This window comes from Balaenoptera ricei, chromosome 6, assembly GCF_028023285.1.
Source record: "Balaenoptera ricei isolate mBalRic1 chromosome 6, mBalRic1.hap2, whole genome shotgun sequence".
In the NCBI taxonomy this organism is placed as follows: domain Eukaryota; kingdom Metazoa; phylum Chordata; class Mammalia; order Artiodactyla; family Balaenopteridae; genus Balaenoptera; species Balaenoptera ricei.
In genome coordinates, this window is record NC_082644.1 from 88,677,450 (window position 1) to 88,699,264 (window position 21,815).

A 21,815-nucleotide genomic window follows, 5' to 3' on the forward strand; every position below is an offset into this window, starting at 1 on the left:
AACTTCCCTCTTAGAACTGCCTTTGCTGCATCCCATAGGTTTTGGGTCGTCATGTTTTCATTGTCATTTGTCTCTGGGTATTTTTTGATTTCCTCTTTGATTTCTTCAGTGATCTCTTGGTTATTTAGTAATGTATTGTTTAGCCTCCATGTGTTTGTGTTTTTTATGTTTTTTTCCCTGTAATTGACTTCTAATCTCATAGCGTTGTGGTCAGAAAAGATGCTTGATATGATTTCAGTTTTCTTAAATTTACTGAGGCTTGATTTGTGACCCAAGATGTGATGTATCCTGGAGAATGTTCCATGCGCACTTGAGAAGAAAGTGTAATCTGCTGTTTTTGGATGGAATGTCCTATAAATATCAGTTAAATCTCTCTGGTCTGTTGTGTCATTTAAAGCTTCTGTTTCCTTATTTATTTTCATTTTGGATGATCTGTCCATTGGTGTAAGTGAGGTGTTAAAGTCTTCCACTATTATTGTGTTACTGTCGATTTCCTCTTTCGGAGCTGTTAGCAGTTGCCTTATGTATTGAGGTGCTCTATGTTGGGTGCCTGTATATTTATAGTTGTTATATCTTTTTCTTGGATTGATCCCTTGATCATTATGTAGTGTCCTTCCTTGTGTCTTGTAACATTCTTTATTTTAAAGTCTATTTTATCTGATATGAGTATTGCTACTCCAGCTTTCTTTTGATTTCCATTTGCATGGAATATCTTTTTCCATCCCCTCACTTTCAGTCTGTATGTGTCCCTAGGTCTGAAGTGGGTCTCTTGTAGACAGCATATATATGGGTCTTGTTTTTGTATCCATTCAGCAAGCCTGTGTCTTTTGGTTGGAGCATTTAATCCATTCACGTTTCAGGTAATTAGCGATATGTATGTTCCTATGACCATTTTTTAATTGTTTTGGGTTTGTTTTTGTAGGTCCTTTTCTTCTCTTGTGTTTCCCACTTAGAGAAGTTGCTTTAGCATTTGTTGTAGAGCTGGTTTGGTGGTGCTGAATTCTCTTAGCTTTTGCTTGTCTGTAAAGCTTTTGATTTCTCCATCGAATCTGAATGAGATCCTTGCCGGTTAGAGTAATCTTGGTTGTAGGTTCTTCCCTGTCATCACTTTAAGTATATCATGCCACTCCCTTCTGGCTTGTAGAGTTTCTGCTGAGAAATCAGCTGTTAACCTTATGGGAGTTCTCTTGTATGTTATTTGTCGTTTTTCCCTTGCTGCTTTCAGTAATTTTTCTTTGTCTTTAATTTTTGCCAATTTGATTACTATGTGTCTCAGCGTGTTTCTCCTTGGGTTTATCCTGTATGGGACTCGCTGCACTTCCTGGACTTGGGTGGCTATTTCCTTTCCCATGTTAGGGAAGTTTTCGACTATAATCTCTTCAAATATTTTCTCTGGTCCTTTCTTTCTCTCTTCTCCTTCTGGGACCCCTATAATACGAATGTTGTTGCATTTAATGTTGTCCCAGAGGTCTCTTAGGCTGTCTTCATTTCTTTTCATTCTTTTTTCTTTAGTCTCTTCTGCAGCAGTGAATTCCACCATTCTGTCTTCCAGGTCACTTATCCGTTCTTCTGCCTCAGTTATTCTGCTATTGATTCCTTCTAGTGTAGTTTTCATTTCAGTTATTGTATTGTTCATCTCTGTTTGTTTGTTCTTTAGTTCTTCTAGATCTTTGTTAAACATTTCTTGCGTCCTCTCGATCTTTGCCTCCATTCTTTTTCCGAGGTCCTGGATCATCTTCACTATCAGCATTCTGAATTCTTTTTCTGGAAGGTTGCCTATCTCCACTTCATTTAGTTGTTTTTCTGGGGTTTTATCTTGTTCCTTCATGTGGTATATAGCCCTCTGCCTTTTCATCTTGTCTGTCTTTCTGTGAATGTGGTTTTTGTTCCACAGGCTGCAGGATTGTAGTTCTTCTTGCTTCTGCTGGTATGGTTGACTTTAAATCTATCATTTTGCTAGATGTTTTCTATTTGCCTTTTCTGTTCTTTTTGTTTCTGTTTTCTCTTTTTTCCTACTTGACTTTTTTTTTTACTTCTACCTGGTTTTTTATTGAATTTCTATTTTGTTTTATCTGTACTACTACTGGCTTATTAGTTATGCCTCTTAAAAAATTTTAGTGGCTGTCATAAGTTTTACAGTATATCTCTTTATTGCATTCCCCTTTGAAATAATATTATAGTACTTTATGTATAGTATAAGAACCTTCCAATAGTATACTTCCAGTTCCTTTCATTCATTCTTTGTGTTGTTGTTGTTGTACATTTTACTTTTACATATATTGTACACCCCTCATTTTTCGTGATAGAAATGTCTAGATCTTGATTGTGGTGATGATTACATAGTATATATGTGCTTTCAAAACTCAATAAACACTGCACATAAGATAAGTATTTTATTTTATGTAAATTATACCTAAATGAAGATTTTAATATAAATATTAATATATATTTTAATATAAATATATGTGTATATATACATATATGTGTGTGTATGTCTTTCTGTTTATAGAGAGCGTAAGAATATAGACGTAGTATAGGACTTTCCTAGACTATTTACTATTTAATTAATTTACTGTTTAATTAATAGTATTAATTAAATGGCATTGGTGCTAGTGGTGACAATTTGAAAAGAGTTAATGTTTAGTATAGGGAAGTACATAATGCATACTTAGGTTATTTACCATTTAAACTTTGCCATCATTTGAGTATTATATTTATAATCAAGAGCACCTGCAAATGAGCTATTTTGTCTCCTTTTTTAAATAGACAAATGAGGAAATTGCTAAAACTGTATGCTGTTCTTCCTTTATGTTTCTAAACCAGAGAAAGAGCAAGATTGTCTAGAATTCTGTGAAGTCTGATATAGTATCCACTTGCCCTATTTAATTTAAATTGAAATTTCAGTTCCTCAGTCATGCTGGCCACATTTCAAGTGCTCAGTAGCCACATGTGGCTAGTGGCTACCATGTTGGACTGCGCAGATATAAAATATTTCTATAATCACAGAAAGTTCTTTTTTTAAATAATTATTTATTTATTTATTTATTTGGATGCACTGGGTGTTAATTGCCGCATGCAGGATCTTCATCGCCACGTGCAGGATCTTCGTTGCATCATGCAGGATCTTTAGTTGCAGCATGAGAGCTCTTACTTGAGGCATGTGGAATCTAGTTCCCTGACCAGGGATTGAACCCAGGCTCCCTGCCTTGGGAGTGCAGAGTCTTAGCCACTGGACCACCAGGGAAGAAAGTTCTATCGGATAGCACTGTTGAAGGAAAAATTAACAAGTTGTCCATGGCTTGCCTTTCTCCTTCCTGTAATGAAAGGCTAAATCTACTTTTCCTGGCTGCTTGGGTGTCCTTCTCTGAATGTATCTTCATTCTGTTTACCATTAGTCCAAAGAAAATATGAGTGATTAATCTTGAAAAATGCCTGTTACTGATCAATGAAAATCCTTAGCCAAGGTCCCCATGGATTTCTTTGGTACCAAAATTTATTAGTCACTTTTCTTTTTTCTCTCACTTGACCTGTCTGTTATTGCATATGACATTTTTGAATATGCCATTCTTTTTGGCTTTTTCCTCTTTTTGTTTGTATGACACTATGACTTTGCCTTTTCTACTTCTATCTCTCTGGTCCCTTTTTCTTAGCCTTTTATAGGTTCTTGTTCCTCTGCCCATCTCTTAAATGACAGCCTTCCATAGCAGTCCATCCTTAACCTTATTTTTAACTCCCTGGACACCAGATACCACATATATGCTGAAGGCCAACAAATCTATAAGCAGCTCAGATTTCTAACCTAAGTTCCTAATGAATATAACTATGTGGCTGCCCTAAGAGCATCCCAACCTCCGTATATCCAGAACGATTTCACTCCCTTCCTCTCTTGCCTCTACCCCACGTAAGTGTGGGCCATTACTATCCACCACGCTTCTAGCTAGAAATCTGGGGCCTCTCTTGTAATTCAAACCAGTTAATCAATTCCTGTTGATTCCACTTCCTAATTACCTCTGATACTAATTTTTTGTTTTTTCCCAAGGCCCTGTTTTCAGATATTCCATATCTTCAGTTCTTACAACTCATTTATCTTTCTCCTTCTAGTTTATTTTCCCTGCTACTGTGGAGTGATCTTCTTAAAATGCAGAGCTGATCATCTTATTCTGCTATTTAAAATCCCTCCAAGGTTTCACATTACTTTTGGCAAAAATGCAAACATCTTAGCATATCTAGTAGTCTCTTCTGGGTCTGCCTCTTCTCACCTCTTCCATCCCCATCTTTCAGTCCTCAGCTTAGAGTCTTTGTTCATTCATGTCCAGGCACTTAACTGCCTGGGGTTCTCAGAACCAACCATGTGCTTCTCTCTCACCTCTGTGCCTTTTGAATTTTCTGTTCCCTCTACTTGGGGCTGATACCTCTCCCCATCCCCCACCCCCACCCCCACACACCCTTTGCTTCCTTGCCTGGCCGATTGCATCTTGTCCTTCAGGACTCCATCAGGCCTCCTCCCATCTGGGAAACATTCCCTGATATTGTCCCTCCCCGGGCTAGTCTTTGTGCCTTCCTGACTTCCCTAATGTTCTCATAGTATTCCATGCTTTTCTCTACCATAGCAGTTATTTCCCTGTATTGTAACAGCACAGAAAATATTCAATAGCAATTTATGAAATACTCAAACAAGTGTAAACTCTGAAAATATATTTGAATTCACAGACTAATGCATCATTATAGTAACCTTCCACTGTGTTCTTATAGGTGAAGATGCTGGAAGCAGATCTGGTTTCAAAAATGCTGCGAGCTGTTCTACAGTCTCATAAGAACGGAATAGCATTACCTCGGCTCCAAGGAGAGTACAGATCCTTAACTGGAGACTGGATCCCCTTCAAGCAATTAGGTTATCCTACGCTAGAAGCCTATCTGAGAAGTGTGCCAGCAGTTGTCAAGATAGAGACTAGTAGATCTGGAGAGGTAAGAAGGTAATTGTGTGTTTCAGAAGAGTCAAACCAATTCTTAATTGCCTGTCTGGCACTTCCAATCTCATAATTAGGGTAGAAGTCAAAGTGAAAAACACTAGCCAAGATCGGTAGTGATAGAGAGAACAGCATCCACAACACAGCCAAGATTCTCATGTCTTTTGTTTTATCCTCAAATTCTTTCTGTTGTAAAAATAAGGTTTTAACCATATTAAATTAAAAATTTTCAAGTTAAACTTTACCCAGTCTCATTGTCCAAACTAAATAACTGTACTGGAGACCTTAACTGCCTAAATGTCATACCCACTCATTATAGACCTGCTACAGCTATTTTTGCCTAGGTCACTAATGACTTCCTGATTACCGAATCTAATAGACACTTTAAAATTCTCATCATTTGACCTGACTCCTATCTATTCCTACTGTCTGGATCCTAGTTCAGCCTCTAATTGATTGATCATCACTTTTGGTTATTACAGGGCCCTCCCTACTGTTATCCTTGTCTTTAGTCCCTAGCCTGTTCTCACCTTCACACTTTAGTAGCAGTGATCATGTTATTCTACAATTTTAAATCCTTTAGTTTCTCTGGAAGAATATTTTATGTATAACATGGGCGATTAGGTGGTAGCAAGTAAATTTTTTATTGCATATACTCTATGACCCAACAGTTTCACTTCTTGGTTTCTGCCTAATGTACCGTATGAAAGATATGGACAAACCACCATCCAAGACAGAAAGGCACCCATCCCCGCAATCAATACCTTTTTTAGGGTACATTTCTATATATGTAAATATGTAGAACAGGTCTGGAGTATTTCTCACCAAAAATTATAATAGTTGTCCTCTTGGGAGGTGGGTGGGTAGGGAGGCAGTGGGTAGAGGAGAAAAGGGGCCCAGGATTGGGAGAGTGGTCAGAGGTTCACGTAATCTGTAATAAATTTTATATAATGAGAAGGTATAAACTAATTAAATATTATATTAATAATAAAACTTTCTTCAGTGACCCTGGTTCTCCCAGACAGAGCCCTCCTTTCTATCTGCTTGGCCCCTTGTAATACATCCAGTATGACACATGACATAAAGTTTTCTGTTTAGTCTCTTTGCCTCTCTTTCCTTCATAAGTTTCTTGAGGATAAGGGATTTTTTTTTTTTACCCCTAACAGTAGGTGTTTAATAAATATGTGTTGAATGTATAAATGATCAAATATCTGAATGAATTAATTAATAATTTAGTAATGCTTCATATACTTACTATGCTATAATTTACTCAACTCTTTATTCTCCTATTTTGGACATTTTTAATGTTTCCAGGTTTTGATTATTAAAATAACCCCTAATGCACATATTTGGGTATGTAACTTTTTCTTTTGAATTATACTCTTATATTTTCAGGAATGGAAATACTGGACCAAAGAATAGGAACATGTTTTGGCTTGTGGTGTAAAGCCTCACTGCTTTCCTGTTCTTGATTTCAACTTAGAATCAAAGACTTTAACACTAGATGGTTCTCTAGAGATAGTCTAATCTCAAGTCTACATTCTTTTTTCAAATCCTTCTTCAAATATCCTATATATCCCACCATTTTTTTTTTTAAGATAAAAAGCTGAGCTACTGTATTTTAAGTAAGTGCCAAAGGGTCCAGGCCTCTGCTTACCCTGTCTTGCCCTCACAGCCCTGAGGCACCTCCATGGAATTCTATAGCTCCATTGAACAGTTTGAAAACCCCAGATCTAAGCTCTTCCCTGTTTTACAGCTGATAATACTGAGATTTTAGAAGTAAACTGGTTTGCCCCAAGTCACCCAGCTAATCCATTGCAGTGGCAAGACTAGGATTTAGTGGTCTTTGGGAGACCACTAAATACAAATAGCAGTTGCAAGTGTGTACTTTGAATTCAGAGAGGTAGCCTAGCTGTGTGGCTTGAGAAGTTTGCTTAACTTTCCTGAGCCTCTGTTTTCCCATGTGTAAAATGGGAATAAAATATATCTCACAAATTATATGAGATAATATATGCAAATCACAGGTTTCGTTTGGTTCATTTGTTAATCCTATAGTACCTAGCACATTTTAGATGCTTAATAAATACCTGTTTAAGGAATAAGTGAAAGTTTCAATTTGAGGAGAGATTATTCAGTGTGCCGGACTATGCTTGATTTCTCTTGCAGAAAATATAATTTAGCTCTAACATTATCAAAGAGAGAGAGACATGAATATTTGCATACAGCTTGATTTGGGACATATAAACACACAAAGATGCACTTTGAAAAATCAGCCTTTAGGTACCAGTGAATCTGAGAAATGTTTCTCCTCTCACCTTGCCTCTCATAATTAGATTACCTGCTATGCCATGGCCTGCACAGAAACTGCAAGAATTGCTCAGCTTGTGGCTCGTCAGAGGAGTTCTAAAAGGAAAACTGGTCGGCAAGTTAATTGTCAGATGAGAGTAAAGAAAACCATGCCATTTTTTCTAGAAGGTAAGATCTTTTCACATGCTAAAATTTTAAAGCCTGTCTATGAATATACTGTCAGATGGAAATATTGCTTGTATTCATGATAAACACCTTTATTTGTTAATATTCATATGTCAAGGGAGAAGTCCTGAAGCTAGTATTTCCATTTGAAATTAAGTGAACATGATAAGCATGACTTATTAAGTAAAGTAATTATACAGTGTGAAATAACTCAGCATAGATTTTAATTAAACTTATGGCAAAGTGTGGTTTTACTCTTTATTTTGGGGGAAAGGCTCATCTAGAGTGTTGGATGAACCAAGAACCTCGAAGTTAATGTCTTATTTAGGAAATCATGTCTTTTACTATAAATCCTCTATTTTCAGAAAAACATGAATTACATAGTACATAAAGGTATTATAGGCAACTCAGCCTGTGTTTACTGATCATTTATCTCAAGGAGCTTATAATCATTTCTAAAACTAAATTCTGAAGAAATAGTTCAATGATGGTAGAAAAGAGTTGATGCCTAAATGCCACAAGGAGCATTTTAGACAAAGGAGCAGTCATTGTGAGAATGGCAGTGGAGGGCTTCATGGCAAAGGGGAGACTTGAACCCAGACCTCTAACAGTTGGAAGAATTTAAATTGATGGAGAAGAGATGGGAGGACTGAGATAATGGCTGAGTGTGCTGCATTTGTAAGAATGTGAGGTGACTGCCACCAAGTTACTTGGTGAGTAGAGGGAAAGTAATGGGCTAGTGTAGCAGATGAAGCCACGTTTTGAAGAACCTCATCTGCTAAATACACACCAATCTACTCATCCCCTGCTGACCGACCCTCTAGTGACCATCTCCTCATATTCTTTATTTTTAAAAAATATTTATTTATTTTTTTAACATGTTTATTGGAGTATAATTGCTTTATAATGGTGTGTTAGTTTCTGCTTTATAACAAAGTGAATCAGCTATACATATACATATATCCCCATATCTCCTCCCTCTTGCATCTCCCTCCCATCCTCCCTATCCCACCCCTCTAGGTGGTCACAAAGCACTGAGCTGATCTCCCTGTGCTATGCGGCTGCTTCCCACTAGCTATCTATTTTACATTTGGTGGTGTATATATGTCCATGCTACTCTCTCACTTCATCCCAGCATACCCTTCCCCCTCCCTGTAGCCTCAAGTCCATTCTCTATGTCTGTGTCTTTATTCCCGTCCTGCCCCTAGGTTCTTCAGAACCATTGTTTTTTGTTTTTGTTTTTTTAACATCTTTACTGGAGTACAGTTGCTTTACAATGGTGTGTTAGTTTCTGCTTTATAACAAAGTGAATCAGCTGTACATATACATATATCGCCATATCGCTTCCCTCTTGTGTCTCCCTCCCTCTCACCCTCCCTATCCCACCCCTCCAGGTGGTCACAAAGCACCGAGCTGATCTCCCTGTGCTATGTGGCTTCTTCCCATTAGCTATCAGTTTTACATTTGGTAGTGTATATATGTACATGCCACTGTCTCACTTTGTCCCAGCTTACCCTTCCCCCTCCCCGTGTCCTCAAGTCCATTCTCTAGTAGGTCTGCATCTTTATTCCCGTCCTGCCCCTAGGTTCTTCATGACCGTTTTTTTTTTTTTTTTTTTAGATTCCATACATACGTGTTAGCATACGGTATTTGTTTTTCTTTTTCTGACTTACTTCACTCTGTATGACAGACTCTAACTCCATCCACCTCACTACAAATACCTCCATTTCATTTCTTTTTATGGCTGAGTAATATTCCATTGTATATATGTGCCACATCTTTTTTATCCATTCATCTGTCGATGGACACTTAGGTTGCTTCCATGTCCTGGCTATTGTAAATAGAGCTGCAATGAACACTGTGGTACATGACTCTTTTTGAATTATGGTTTTCTCAGGGTATATGCCCAGTAGTGGGATTGCTGGGTTTTATGGTAGTTCTATTTGTAGTTTTTTAAGGAACCTCCATACTGTTCTCCATAGTGGCTGTATCAGTTTACATTCCCACCAACAGTGCAAGAGGGTTCCCTTTTCTCCACACCCTCTCCAGCATTTATTGTTTGTAGATTTTTGATGATGGCCATTCTGACTGGTGTGACACCTCCTCATATTCTTACAAACTGTTCTGAGAATAGAGACCGACAGAAAACATCTGGACAGGGGAGTGACATAATGAAACCATGGTTTTGGGAAGCTAATCGATTCTGTTATGTATGCCTGACTTCGTAGGAAAACCAAAAGCAACCCTCAGACAACCAGGATTTTCTTCAGATTTTTCTATCAGCAGAAAACCTAATCCAACACTGTTAAGAGACAAAGGAAACTCTCTTGGAATTAAATCTGTTGCCGAAATGCCGCCTTACACATTATATGCAACTATTGGAAATGAAGTATTCAAAGATGTTCCAGTGCAGAGGCATGTGACCATGTCTACCAACAACAGGTATTTGGGCTTTGTCTGACTAAAAGGAGAAGTTTGGTGAACCTAGGATAATAAATATTAAACATGTGTGTTCAGGGTAAGAAGGAAGTACTTTCTGTTTTGTGTAGTATAAGTTCACATGTTAGTAAAGAAATGCATCATTACTAGTTAGTCCACTTTCCTGGCTGCCTAAATGTCATTCTCTGAATATCTCCATTTTGTATTTGTTGTGCATTATTGGTAATCTCTCTTTGTAAAATTTATTTAAAAATTTATTTCAAATTGATCTAAGATGCTATTTCAGCATAACTTACTTTTTCTGAAAACCTTTCTTACAATTAATTTTGTAAGTTTTAAATAAAATCTGATTGATTTGTACACTCTACTATGTTCCAATAATTATACCCATAATTACACAGTAGCATTATACATCCATGCATCAGAATACTGCACTGGAAGTAATAACACAACTTTAAAGTTTTAGTTTGAATGCTGCCATTCACTAGCCAGGTGAAATAAGTGAAATTATTTCATCTTTTGGGGCTGTGGTATCTTCATTTGACCAATGAAAATGTTAACTGGGTGATCTCAAAGTTCCTTTCTGGCTGTAAATTTTATGGTTTTATGAGGTAACTCAGGTGAGCAAACTACAACTTATGGACCAAATCTGGCCCATTGCCTGTTTTTGTAAATAAAGTTTTATTGGAACACAGCCACATTCCTTTATTTATATATTGTCTGTGGTTGCTTTTACACAACTACAGAGTTGAGCAGTTGTGCAGAGACAGTACAGCCAGCAAAGCCTAAAATATGTACTGTTAGACCCTTCACAGAAAAAGCTTGCCATCTCCTGATGAATCAGTATCACATTCTTCCATCCTGTTTGTACCTCTACAAAACAAATTTTGTTGTATCATGTTCATTTAAATCAGTGTTCAAAAATTCCATTTTGTATAAAAGATAATCCCCTTCCCCCCAAGCACTCCCCCCACACTAGACTATTTAGAAATAATTAATTTTGTTAAGTTAGGTAAAAGGGTACTAATTTTTTATATTTTGGTATTTTTTATAAAGTAACCCTTAAATATTTTTCACAGTGGTATATATTTAATGGTGTTTATGGTTAGTTATTATAATTTTTGATAAGGTCTAGAAAATACATAATTAAAATTTGGATCTTGACCCAAAGCACTAGTTAGGTCCAGTATGTGACGGAGGTACCATTGTCCCCTCTGGTTGTGGGCCTAAATTTCAAGATTTTGAATTGAATCTATAAAATGACAGCAAAACCAGGCATCCCGGATTGTGGGCCCAGAGGAGCATTCTCCACCGCATGGCCTGGTGTCTCCTCCCTCTCACCTAGTGCCACTGCATGGCCCAGGTAAGTGCCTTCCATCCCTGCAGGTAGCACTAGCAGTGATTGAGTGGGGGCCTTGCCAGCACCAAGCAGCCCACAGAGTGGGCCCAAGGTGGTGCTCTCTGACCTGCTGCCTAGTGTGCTCCCAGCCCTCCTCCCCAGCAACAGGAGCCCAGGGAATTGTATTCTGCTGTACCAGATCAGAATAGCACCATGAGGGCCCTGAAAACTAAATTATTATTGGAACCACAGCCTACAAAAGTGGGCCAGGAGATATATGATAAACCTAAACGGAGTAACTGCCTGCTAAAATAGGACATTCGTCTTAACATATGTCCAAATATCCAGGTTACAATAAAAAAAAGTCAATCTTTATACTAAGAGGCAGGAAAATGACAACTTGAATGAGAAAAGATAATCAACAGACACCAACATTATGATGAATCAGATGTTGGAATTATCTGACAATGATTTTAAAGCAGCTGTTGTAAAAATGCTTCAATTTGCAATTGCAAATACTTTTGAAAAAAATGAAAAAATAGAAAATTCACCAAAGAAAGAGAACATACAAAAAAGAACCAAATGGAACAACCAAAATAAAAATGCAGTGTATGAGCTCAATAACAGAATGAATATGATAGAGAACAGAATTAGTGAACCTGAAGATAGAACAATAGAAATTACCCAACCTGGACAACAGAGTAAATAGACTTAAACAAAGCAAAACAAAATAACTAGCTGAACCTGAGGGGCCTATAGGGGGTAAAAACATCTAGCAGAGCCTTAGGGACCTGTGGAGAAAATAAGAAAAGATCTAATATTTGTATTTTCAGAGCTTCAAAACAAAGAATGGGGCTGAAGGAGTATTTGAAGGCATAATGGCTGAAAACTTCTCAAATTTGCCTAAGGACGTAAACCTACAGGTTCAAGAAGCTTGGGAAATCCCAGACAGGATGAATCCAAAGAATCCCACACCAAGGCAGATCATAATGAAACTTCTGAAAACTAAAGACAAAGAAAAAGTCTTGTAAACAGCCAGAGAGAAATGACACATTACCCATAGGGGAATAGCAGTTTTAATGACAGTAGATTTCTCTTTCACAGTCATGGAGGAATCATGAAGGAGGGAAATGGCACACTTTTAGTGCTGAAAGAAAAAAACCTATTAACCACAAATTCTGTATCCAGCAAAAGTATACTTCAGGACTGAAAGGGAAATAAAAACATTCTCAGATGAAAGAAAACTAAGAGAATTTGTCATTAGCTGACTTACTCTTAAAGAGTGACTAAAGGAAGTTCTCTCAACAGAAAAGGTGTATTATAAAATGGCTTGGAACTTCAGAAAGGAAAGAACAAAATGGGTAAAAACAGCTATAAATAAATGGATTATCCTTCTTCTCATGAGTTTCTTAAATCATATTAGTTTGAAGTAAAAATTATAACACCATCTGATGAGGTGCTAACATATGTAAAGAAAAAGTTAAAACAATTGTATTTGTAAAGTAGGGAGGGCAAGGAGACCTAGATGAAAGTAAGGTTTTTACACTTGAAGTGGCAAAACATTGAGATGAGTAGAATGTTATGTTATATGTGTATTGAAATGCATAAGCAACCAATAAGAAACCTATACAAAGTGATATACTAAAAAAACATTATAAATAAATAAGAATGGAATTTTCAAAAATGTTTAACCCACAAGAGTGCAAGAAAAGATAAATAGAAGAATGAGAAACAGGGAACAAATAGAAAACAAATAATAAAGTGCAGACATAAGCCCTAACAAAACGATAATTACTTTAAATATAAAAACACATGAAAATATGTTCAACTTCATTAGCTATTAGGGAAATGTAAATTAAAACTACATTGACAGGGACTTCCCTGGTGGTCCAGTGGCTAAGACTCCGTGCTCCCAATGCAGGGGGCCCGGGTTCAATCCCTGGTCAGGGAACTAGATCCCACTTGCTGCAACGAAGTTCCCACAGACAGCAACGAAGATCCCATTTGCCACAGCTAAGACCTGGCACAGCCAAATAAATAAATAAATAAATATTAAAAAAAAAACTACATTGACATATCACCACAACACACCTATCAGAATGGCTAAAATAAAAAATAATGGTACAATAATAGTAGGGGACCTTAGCACCCACTGGCATCAATGGACAGATCATCCAGACAAAATCAATAAGGTAACAGTGGTCTTAAACAACACAACAGACCAGTTGGACTTAATAGCTATCTATAGGACATTAAATCCAAAAACAGCAGAATACACATTCTTTTCAAGTGCACATGGAACATTCTCCTGGACAGACCACATACTAGGCCACAAAACAAGCCTCAACAAATTTAAGAGGAAGAAATTATATCAGGCATTTTTTTTCTGACCACAATGGTATGAAACTAGAAATCAACTATGGAAAGAAAAATGGGAAAAGAAGAAACATGTGGAGACTAAAGAACATGCTACTAAAAAACCTTGGTCAATGATGAAATCAAAGAGGAAATCAGAGGGCTTCCCTGGTGGCACAGTGGTGAAGAATCCGCCTGCCAATGCAGGGGACATGGGTTCAAGCCCTGGTCTGGTAAGATCCCACATGCTGTGGAGCAGTTAAGCCTGTGCGTCACAACTGCTGAGCCTGTGCTCTAGAGCCCACGACCCACAACTACTGAGCCCACGCGCCACAACAGCTGAAGCCCACACACCTATAGCCCGTGCTCCACAACAAGAGAAGACACCTCAATGAGAAACCCGCGCCCCACAATGAAGAGTAGCCCCCGCTCGCCACAACTAGAGAAAGGCTGTGCACAGCAATGAAGACCCAGTGCAGCCAAAAATAAACAAATAAAATAAATAAATTAAAATGTTAAAAAAAAGAGGAAATCAGAGAATACCTCAAAAGACAAATGAAAATGGAAATAGAACTTTCCAAATTTGGAATGCATCAAATGCAGCTCTGAGAGGGAAGTTTATAGCGATACAGTCCTTCTTCAAGAAACAAGAAAAAATCTCAAACAACCTAACCTACCACCTAAAAGAATTAGAAAAAGAACAAAGCCCAAAGTCAGCAGAAAAAATGAAATGATAAAGATCAGAGAAGATATAAGTAAGAGATCATAAAAACCATAGAAAAGATCAATGAAACCAAGAGCTGGTTTTTTAAAAAGATTAAAAAATTGATAAACCTTTAGCCAGGCTCAGCAAGAAGAAAAGAGAGAGGACTCAAATGAAATAAGAAGTGAAAGAGGAGAAATAACAACTGATACCACAGAGATATTAAAAAAAAAATCATAAGAGAATACTATGAACAGTTATATGCCAATGAAATGGACAAATTTCTAGAAACATACAGCCTGCCAAGACTGAAACAAGAACATACAGACAATTTGAACAGACTGGCCACTAGAAGTGAAATTGAATTTGTAGTAGAAAAACTCTAAGCAGACAAAGTCCAGGGCTGGATGGCTTCACAGGGTGATTCTACCAAACATATAAGAAGAAGTAATACCTATCCTTCTCAAACTATTACAAAAAACTGAAGAGGGAACACTCCCACATTCATTCCATGGGGCTACCATTATCTTGATACCAAAACCAGACAGAGATACTATAGAGATAGAAAATTACAGGCCAATATCTTTGATGAATATAGATGCAAAAATCCTCAACAAAATATTAGCAAACCAAATCTGACAATATATAAAATGGGTCATACACCATGATCAAGTTTGGATTTATTCCAGGGTCACAGGGATGGTTCAACATTTGCAAATCAATCAGTGTGATACACCACATTAACAAAAGGAAGGATCAGAATCACATGATCATCTCAAGAGACACAGAAAAAACATTTGACAAAATTCCATATCCATTCATGATAAAAATTCGCATCGAAGTGGGTACAGAGGGAACTTATCTCAACATAATAAAGGCCATTTATGACAAACCCACAGCCAAAATCATACTCAGTGGTGAAAACCTTCCCACTAAATTCAAGAACACGACAAGGATGCCCACTCTTGCCACTTCTATTTAACATAATATTGGAAGTCCTAGCCACAGCAGTCAGAGAAGAAAAAGAAATAAAAGGTATCCAAATTGGAAGGGAAGAGGTAAAATTGTCACTACTTGCCGATAACATGATACTTTATATAGAAAACCCTAAAGTCTCCACCCCAAAACTATTAGAACTAATAAATGAATTCAGCAAGGTTGCAGGATATGAAATTAATATACAGAAATCTGTTGTGTTTCTATACACTAATAATGAAATATCAAAGAGAGAGTAAGAAAGCAGTCACATTTAAAATGATATCAAAAAGAATAAAATACCTAGGAATAAACTTCGCCCAGGAGGTGAAAAACCTATAGTCTGAAAACTATAAAACATTGATGAAGGAAATTGAAGATGATACAAAGAAGGAAAGATATCCCATGCTCTTGGATTGGAAGAATTAATATTGTTAAACTGGCCATACTACCCAGAGCAATCTACAGATTTAATACAGTCCCTATCAAAATACCCAGGACATTTTTCACAGAACGAGAATAATCCTAAAATTCATATGGAACAACAAAAGACCCCAAATTGCTGGAGCAACCTTGAGAAAAAAGAACAAAGCTGGAGTATAACCCTCCCAGACTTCAGACAATACTACAAAGCTACAGTAATAGAAACAGCATGGTACTGGCACAAAAACAGACACATAGATCAATGGAACAGAATAGAGAGCCCAGAAATAAACCCATGCCCCTGTGGTCAATCTATGACAAAGGAGGCAAGAATATACAATGGAGAAAAGACAGTCTCTCTAACAAGTTAGTGCTGGGAAAACTGGACAGCTACATGTAAAACAAGATATTAAATCATTCTCTCACACTATATACAACAGTAAACTAAAAATGGTTTAAAGAACTAAATGTAAGAACTGAAACCATAAAAGTCCTAGAAGAACATAGGCAGAATACTCTTTGACATAAATTGTAGCAATATTTGTTTGGATTTGTCTCCTAAGGCAAAAGAAATAAAAGCAAAAATTTTTTAATGGGACCTAATTAAACTTAAAAGCTTTTGCACAGCAATGAAACGAAAAGACAGCCTACATAGTGGGAGAAAATATTTGCAAATGATGTGACCAACAAGTGGTTAATATCCAAAGTATATAAACAGCTCATACAGTTTAATATCAAAAAAACAAACGCCCCAATCAAAAAAAGTGAACAGGGCTTCCCTAGTGGCGCAGTGGTTGAGAATCTGCCTGCCAATGCAGGGCACACGGGTTCGAGCCCTGGTCTGGGAAGATCCCGCATGCCGCAGAGCAACTAGGCCCATGAGCCACAATTGCTGAGCCTGCGCGTCTGGAGCCTGTGCTCTGCAACAAGATAGGCCGCGATAGTGAGAGGCCCGCGCACCGCGATGAAGAGTGGCCCCCACTTGCCGCAAATGGAGAAAGCCCTCACACAGAAACGAAGACCCAACACAGCCATAAATAAATAAATAAATAATTAAAAAAAAAAAAAGTGAACAGAAGACCTGAATAGACATTTTTCCAAAGAGGATATGTAGATGACCCCAGGCCCATGAAAAGCTCAACATCACTAAGCATGAGGCAAATACAAATCAAAGCTACAATGATGTACCACCTCACACCTGTCAGAGTGGCTGTCATCAAAAAGTCAGCAAATAACCAGTGTTGGAGAGGACATGGAGAAAAGGGAACCCTTGTACACTGTTGGGAATGTAAATTGGTGTAGCCACTATAGAAAACAGTATGGAGATTCCTTAAAAAACTAAAAATAGAATTACCATATGACCCAGCAACTCCTCTTCTGGGCATATGTCCAGAAAAAAAACAAAAACACTAATTTGAAAAGATACATGCACCCCAGTGTTCATAGCAGCACTATTTATAATAGCCAAGACACAGAAGCAACCCAAGTGCCCATTAACAGATGAATGGATAAAGATGATATGGTATATATATATATATACAATGAAGTATTACTCAGCCATAAAAAAGAATGAAATTCTGCCATTTACAGCAATGTAGATGGACCTAGAGAATATTATGCTTAGTGAAATAAGTCAGACAAAGACAAGTACTATATAATACCACATTTATATGTGGGATCTAAAACATACTACATGTGAATATATCAGCAAAAGAGAAACAGGCTCAAAGTCAAAGATACAGAAAACAAACTTGTGGTTACCCAAGGGGAGAGAGGAGGGGGAGGGACAAATTAGGGGCATGGGATTAACAAACTATTATGTGTAAAATAGATAAGCAACAAGGATTTATTGTATAGTACAGGGAATTATCTTATTAGCCATTATCTTGTAATAACTTATAATGGAGTATAATCTGCAAAAATACCGAATCACCATGCTGTACACCTGAAACTAATATAATATTGTAAGTAAAATATACTTCAGTTTAGAAAATAGTGATAATACTGAATCTGGCAAGGATACAGAGAAAATGGATCACTCATACATTGCTGTTGGGAATATAAAATTGTACAACCACAATAGAAAATAGTTGGGGAGTTTCCTTTTAAAAAAACAAAACGTGATACCACTATATGACCCAGGAATTCCACTCCTATACATTTATCCCAGAGAAATGAAAACTTAAATTCACACAAAAACCTGTACACAAGTGTCCATAGTAACTTTATTCATAATAGCCCAAAACTGGCAAAAACCCAGATGTCCTTCAGTAGTTGAAATGTTCAGCAAACTGAATACATCCACACTACAGAATACCTCTCAGCAGTAAAAAGGAATGAACTATTGACACATGCAACAACATCAGTGGATCTCAAGGGAATTATACTGAGTGAAAGAAGCCAATCTCAAAAAGTTACATACTATGTGATTCTATTTATATAGCATTCTTGAAATGACAAAATTATAGAGACAGAGAACAGAGAAGTAGTTGCCAAGAGTCAGGGGTTGGGGAAGGTGGGAAGGGTGTGGCAATAAAGGGGTAGAAAGAGGGACCCTTGTAGTGATGGGATAGTTCTGGATGTTGATTGTAGTGGTGGTTACATGGACTTATATGTGTAGTAAAATTGCACAGAACTATACACACACACGTGTACGTTTAAAACTGGTGGAATTTGAATAAGCTCTGGATTATACCAATGTCAGTTGCCTGGTTTTGATATTGTATGATGCAAGATGTTACCCTTGGGGGAAACTGGGTGAAGGGTACATGGGACTTCTATGTACATTTTTTGCAAATTCTCATGAATTTATAAATATTTCACAATAAAAGGTTAAAAATTGATAGCAAAATCTTTCTATATGGTTTTAGTTTTGAGAATTAATATAGTATATGCTTTTGTCTTTTGCCTTTCTCTGTAAGAATTTTGAATTCCATATAGTAGAATGTCTTGTACATTATTGTACAATGATTTCTAGAACTACATACCTAATTGTCTTCATCTGTCTGACTTTGTATAGATTATATTTCAGACTATTTTAATTATACACTATTAAAGATGTAAAACATCTTCATCACATCTTTTTTTTAAAGAGCATAATACAAATTGAAAGATACATTTTAAGAGAAATCTAAATGCCATCTGGTAGCAGAGGTTATGGGCTGCCTTTCTAATTATAAAATCAAAGAAGTTGCTCTTACCAAAATAGAGCAATAGCAAAAGATTTTATTTCTAAACTTATGAAATATTAACCAGTAATATTAAGTAGTATAAGTTATTATGAGTTTAAACTTTTTAGAGTCACCAAATCTTTAGAGTCGCTAATGAAAGCTATAAATTATCTTCCCAGAAAAATTAATTTGTGCACATATACATGCATCTTTGTATACTAATGCAGGGAATACATGGGCCCCAGAAGCCCATTCTCAAAAACTCTGGTTAAGAACTCATGCCTGCCGGTTAACAAACTGGAAGTTTCTAGAAAAATAACATAACTGATATTCTCTAATATTGTAGGTATCAATCTAAGTTTACCATGTGTCTACAGTAAAATAGAAAGAGGGGCCAAAAGTGAGGATGCACGATTGATTTATGGTTTCTCTGGGAAATGTTTATTTCTAAAAAAATACAATTCATGACCACTGTATTTTGTTAAAATGATGAGATTATTAAAATGTGGTTTTTAATATATTTATGCATAAAACATAGATGAGTATGGCACTGACGACCAGGGTTCCATTAGGCCTAGAATAAGAGAAGAAATTGCTGTATGTATATTGTAGTGAGTCAGATCATGGACTTTGGATATGAATAAAGGACTGTCTGGCATTAGCCAATGGGATCCATGATTGAAAAGGCATCTTTCAAGTATTAAGTTAAAGTAAATGAATGTAGGTTTCTGAGATCTTATAGGTTTAAAAGTCACGTACTAAATATTTATAGGAAGCATTTTCTAAAGTATATTTATTGCTTTCTTCTGATTACAAAAGTACTAATGTGTATGGTATAGAAAATTTGCTAAGTAGAAGAAAGTAAAAGGAAGAAAAAAGTCACCTCTAATCCAGACATAAATGTGACCATTAAAAATTATCTTTCTATATTATTTATTTATATAAGTTTTAAAAAATACATATTGGGTCATGATGTATATTACTATTTTATAACCTGTTTTAAAAGGCAATATATTGTGAACATTTTCCATATCATTAAGTACACATCTCCGTTATCATTTTTAGTGTCAGGTTAGTCCATTGTCCAGTCACTCATTGTTGAATATAAATGATTTTCACTATTGTAAGCAATTCTACAATGAACATATTTGTAGAATGATCCTTGCATATATTCACAACTAGTTCCTTAGAATAAATTGGTAGAAATAGACTCTATGGGTAAGAGGGTATACACACTAAGGCTTTACTAATTTGTGCTCTAAACAGATTATACCAGTTAGATTCTTCTAGAAGCATATGGGAGTGATAGTTTGCTTGTGCACTTGCCAACATTGGGCATCAGTGTTTTATTTGCTACTCTAAAAGGTGAAAAAATGTACGTATGTTGTAATTTCTATTTCTTTGATTTTGATTCTTAAGGAAGTTACATTTTTTCATATGTTTATTAGCCCATTTATAGATCTTTTGTAAATTACAGGTTTTTGTCCTTTGTTGGTTTTTCTTTCTAATTGGTAAAAGTGATTTATAAATTAAGGATGTTGAGCCTTTTGTCCTGTAATATGTTGGCAGTGTTAACAATGTTGGCAAGTTTGTTTAATTATGGTATTTTTGGTATACAAAAACTTTAAAATTTTCTATTTACATCTATTAATCTCTACCTTTATGGCTTCTGCCTATAGGTGCTATGCTTAGAAAAGCATTTCTACCCCCATATTATGTAGTATGTCTTCTGTTTTCTTTTAGAATTTTTATCGTTTCATTTTTTGCATTTAAATCTCTAATTCATCCAGAATTAATTTTGTTGTATAGCATGAGAGTAGGAATCCTGTTAGCCAGATGTCCTAATATCAATTATGACATAATCCTTTCTTTCCCTGCTGGTTTGAAACACTATCTCTACCAATACTAAATTGTTATAAATATATGACTCAGTTTCTGGGCTTTCCATTTGGAATCATTGATTACCTGTCTATTCTTTAGCAGTGCCAAACTACTCAGATTATCATAACTTTATGATAAGTGTTAATAACCTTTACTTTTTACTTGCTCCTCTCTCTGCCTACTGCAGAGAGAGGAGCAAGTAGACACCTTTGTTAACAAAGGTGTTTACACCTTTGCCCCTGTTAACACCTACTGCCCCTGTTATAGCACTTAATAGACTTTGTTCTTATATATAGATTCTATCAGTTCATTAATTATCTGTTGTGTAACAGGTTACCACGAATTTAGCAGTTTACAGCACATACTTATTATCCTGTAGCTTCTGTGGGTTAGGAATCTCAGAACCACTCAGCTAGATCCTCTGCTTCAAAGTTTCTCATGAGGCTGCAATCAAGGTATCGGCCATGGCTGGGTCAGCTGAGCAGGAATCCCCTTCGAGGCTCACTCGTGTGGTTGTTAGTATAATCCGTCCCTTTTGAGTTGTCCCTTAGTTCCGTCTGGCTATTGGCTAAAGACCACCTTCAATTTCTTGCCATATAGCCCTCCCTAACATGGCTATTTGCCTCATCGAAACCAGCAAGAGACAGATTATGCTAGCAAAGTGGAAATTAGAATCTTTTGTAATCTAATTATGTATAATCCGCTCAACCTTGAAGTATCTCCTATTGATTAGAAGCGAGTTACTCAAAGGGAGGGGATTACACAAGGTTGTGGATACCAGAGGGAAGAATCACTGAGGTCCATCTACTAGCTGCTTGCTACAGTCACTTTTCTCAACTATACGTGTAGTCCATGAGAATAATGGTACCTTCCTCTTGTTTAATCATTGATCATTACCCTCTGACACAATGCCTGGCATGTAATAGTAGGTCCTTAAATAAATATTTGTGGGATAATAATGTGTCTCTAATAAATGGCGTATGTTTGAGTTGGGAGTTTTTTTTGGTGGGGGGACAGTCTAAGTATTTGTCTTTTAAGAAACAAAATAATAAGTCTTTTATACTTACTGTTATAAAATTGGTTGGACCTCT

The 21,815-nt window shown here is 36.5% G+C and overlaps 1 protein-coding gene across 1 annotated transcript in view; it reads left to right on the forward strand.

Annotated features, from left to right (window-relative positions):
• TDRD7 (tudor domain containing 7) overlaps positions 1–21,815 on the forward strand; it is a 95,080-nt gene that overhangs the window by 23,534 nt on the left and 49,731 nt on the right. The window contains exons 2-4 of the mRNA XM_059925122.1: positions 4,753–4,965; positions 7,301–7,442; positions 9,668–9,881. Coding sequence (XP_059781105.1) covers positions 4,759–4,965; positions 7,301–7,442; positions 9,668–9,881 — 563 coding nt within the window. The 5' untranslated portion in view covers positions 4,753–4,758. The remainder of the gene's footprint in view (positions 1–4,752; positions 4,966–7,300; positions 7,443–9,667; positions 9,882–21,815) is intronic.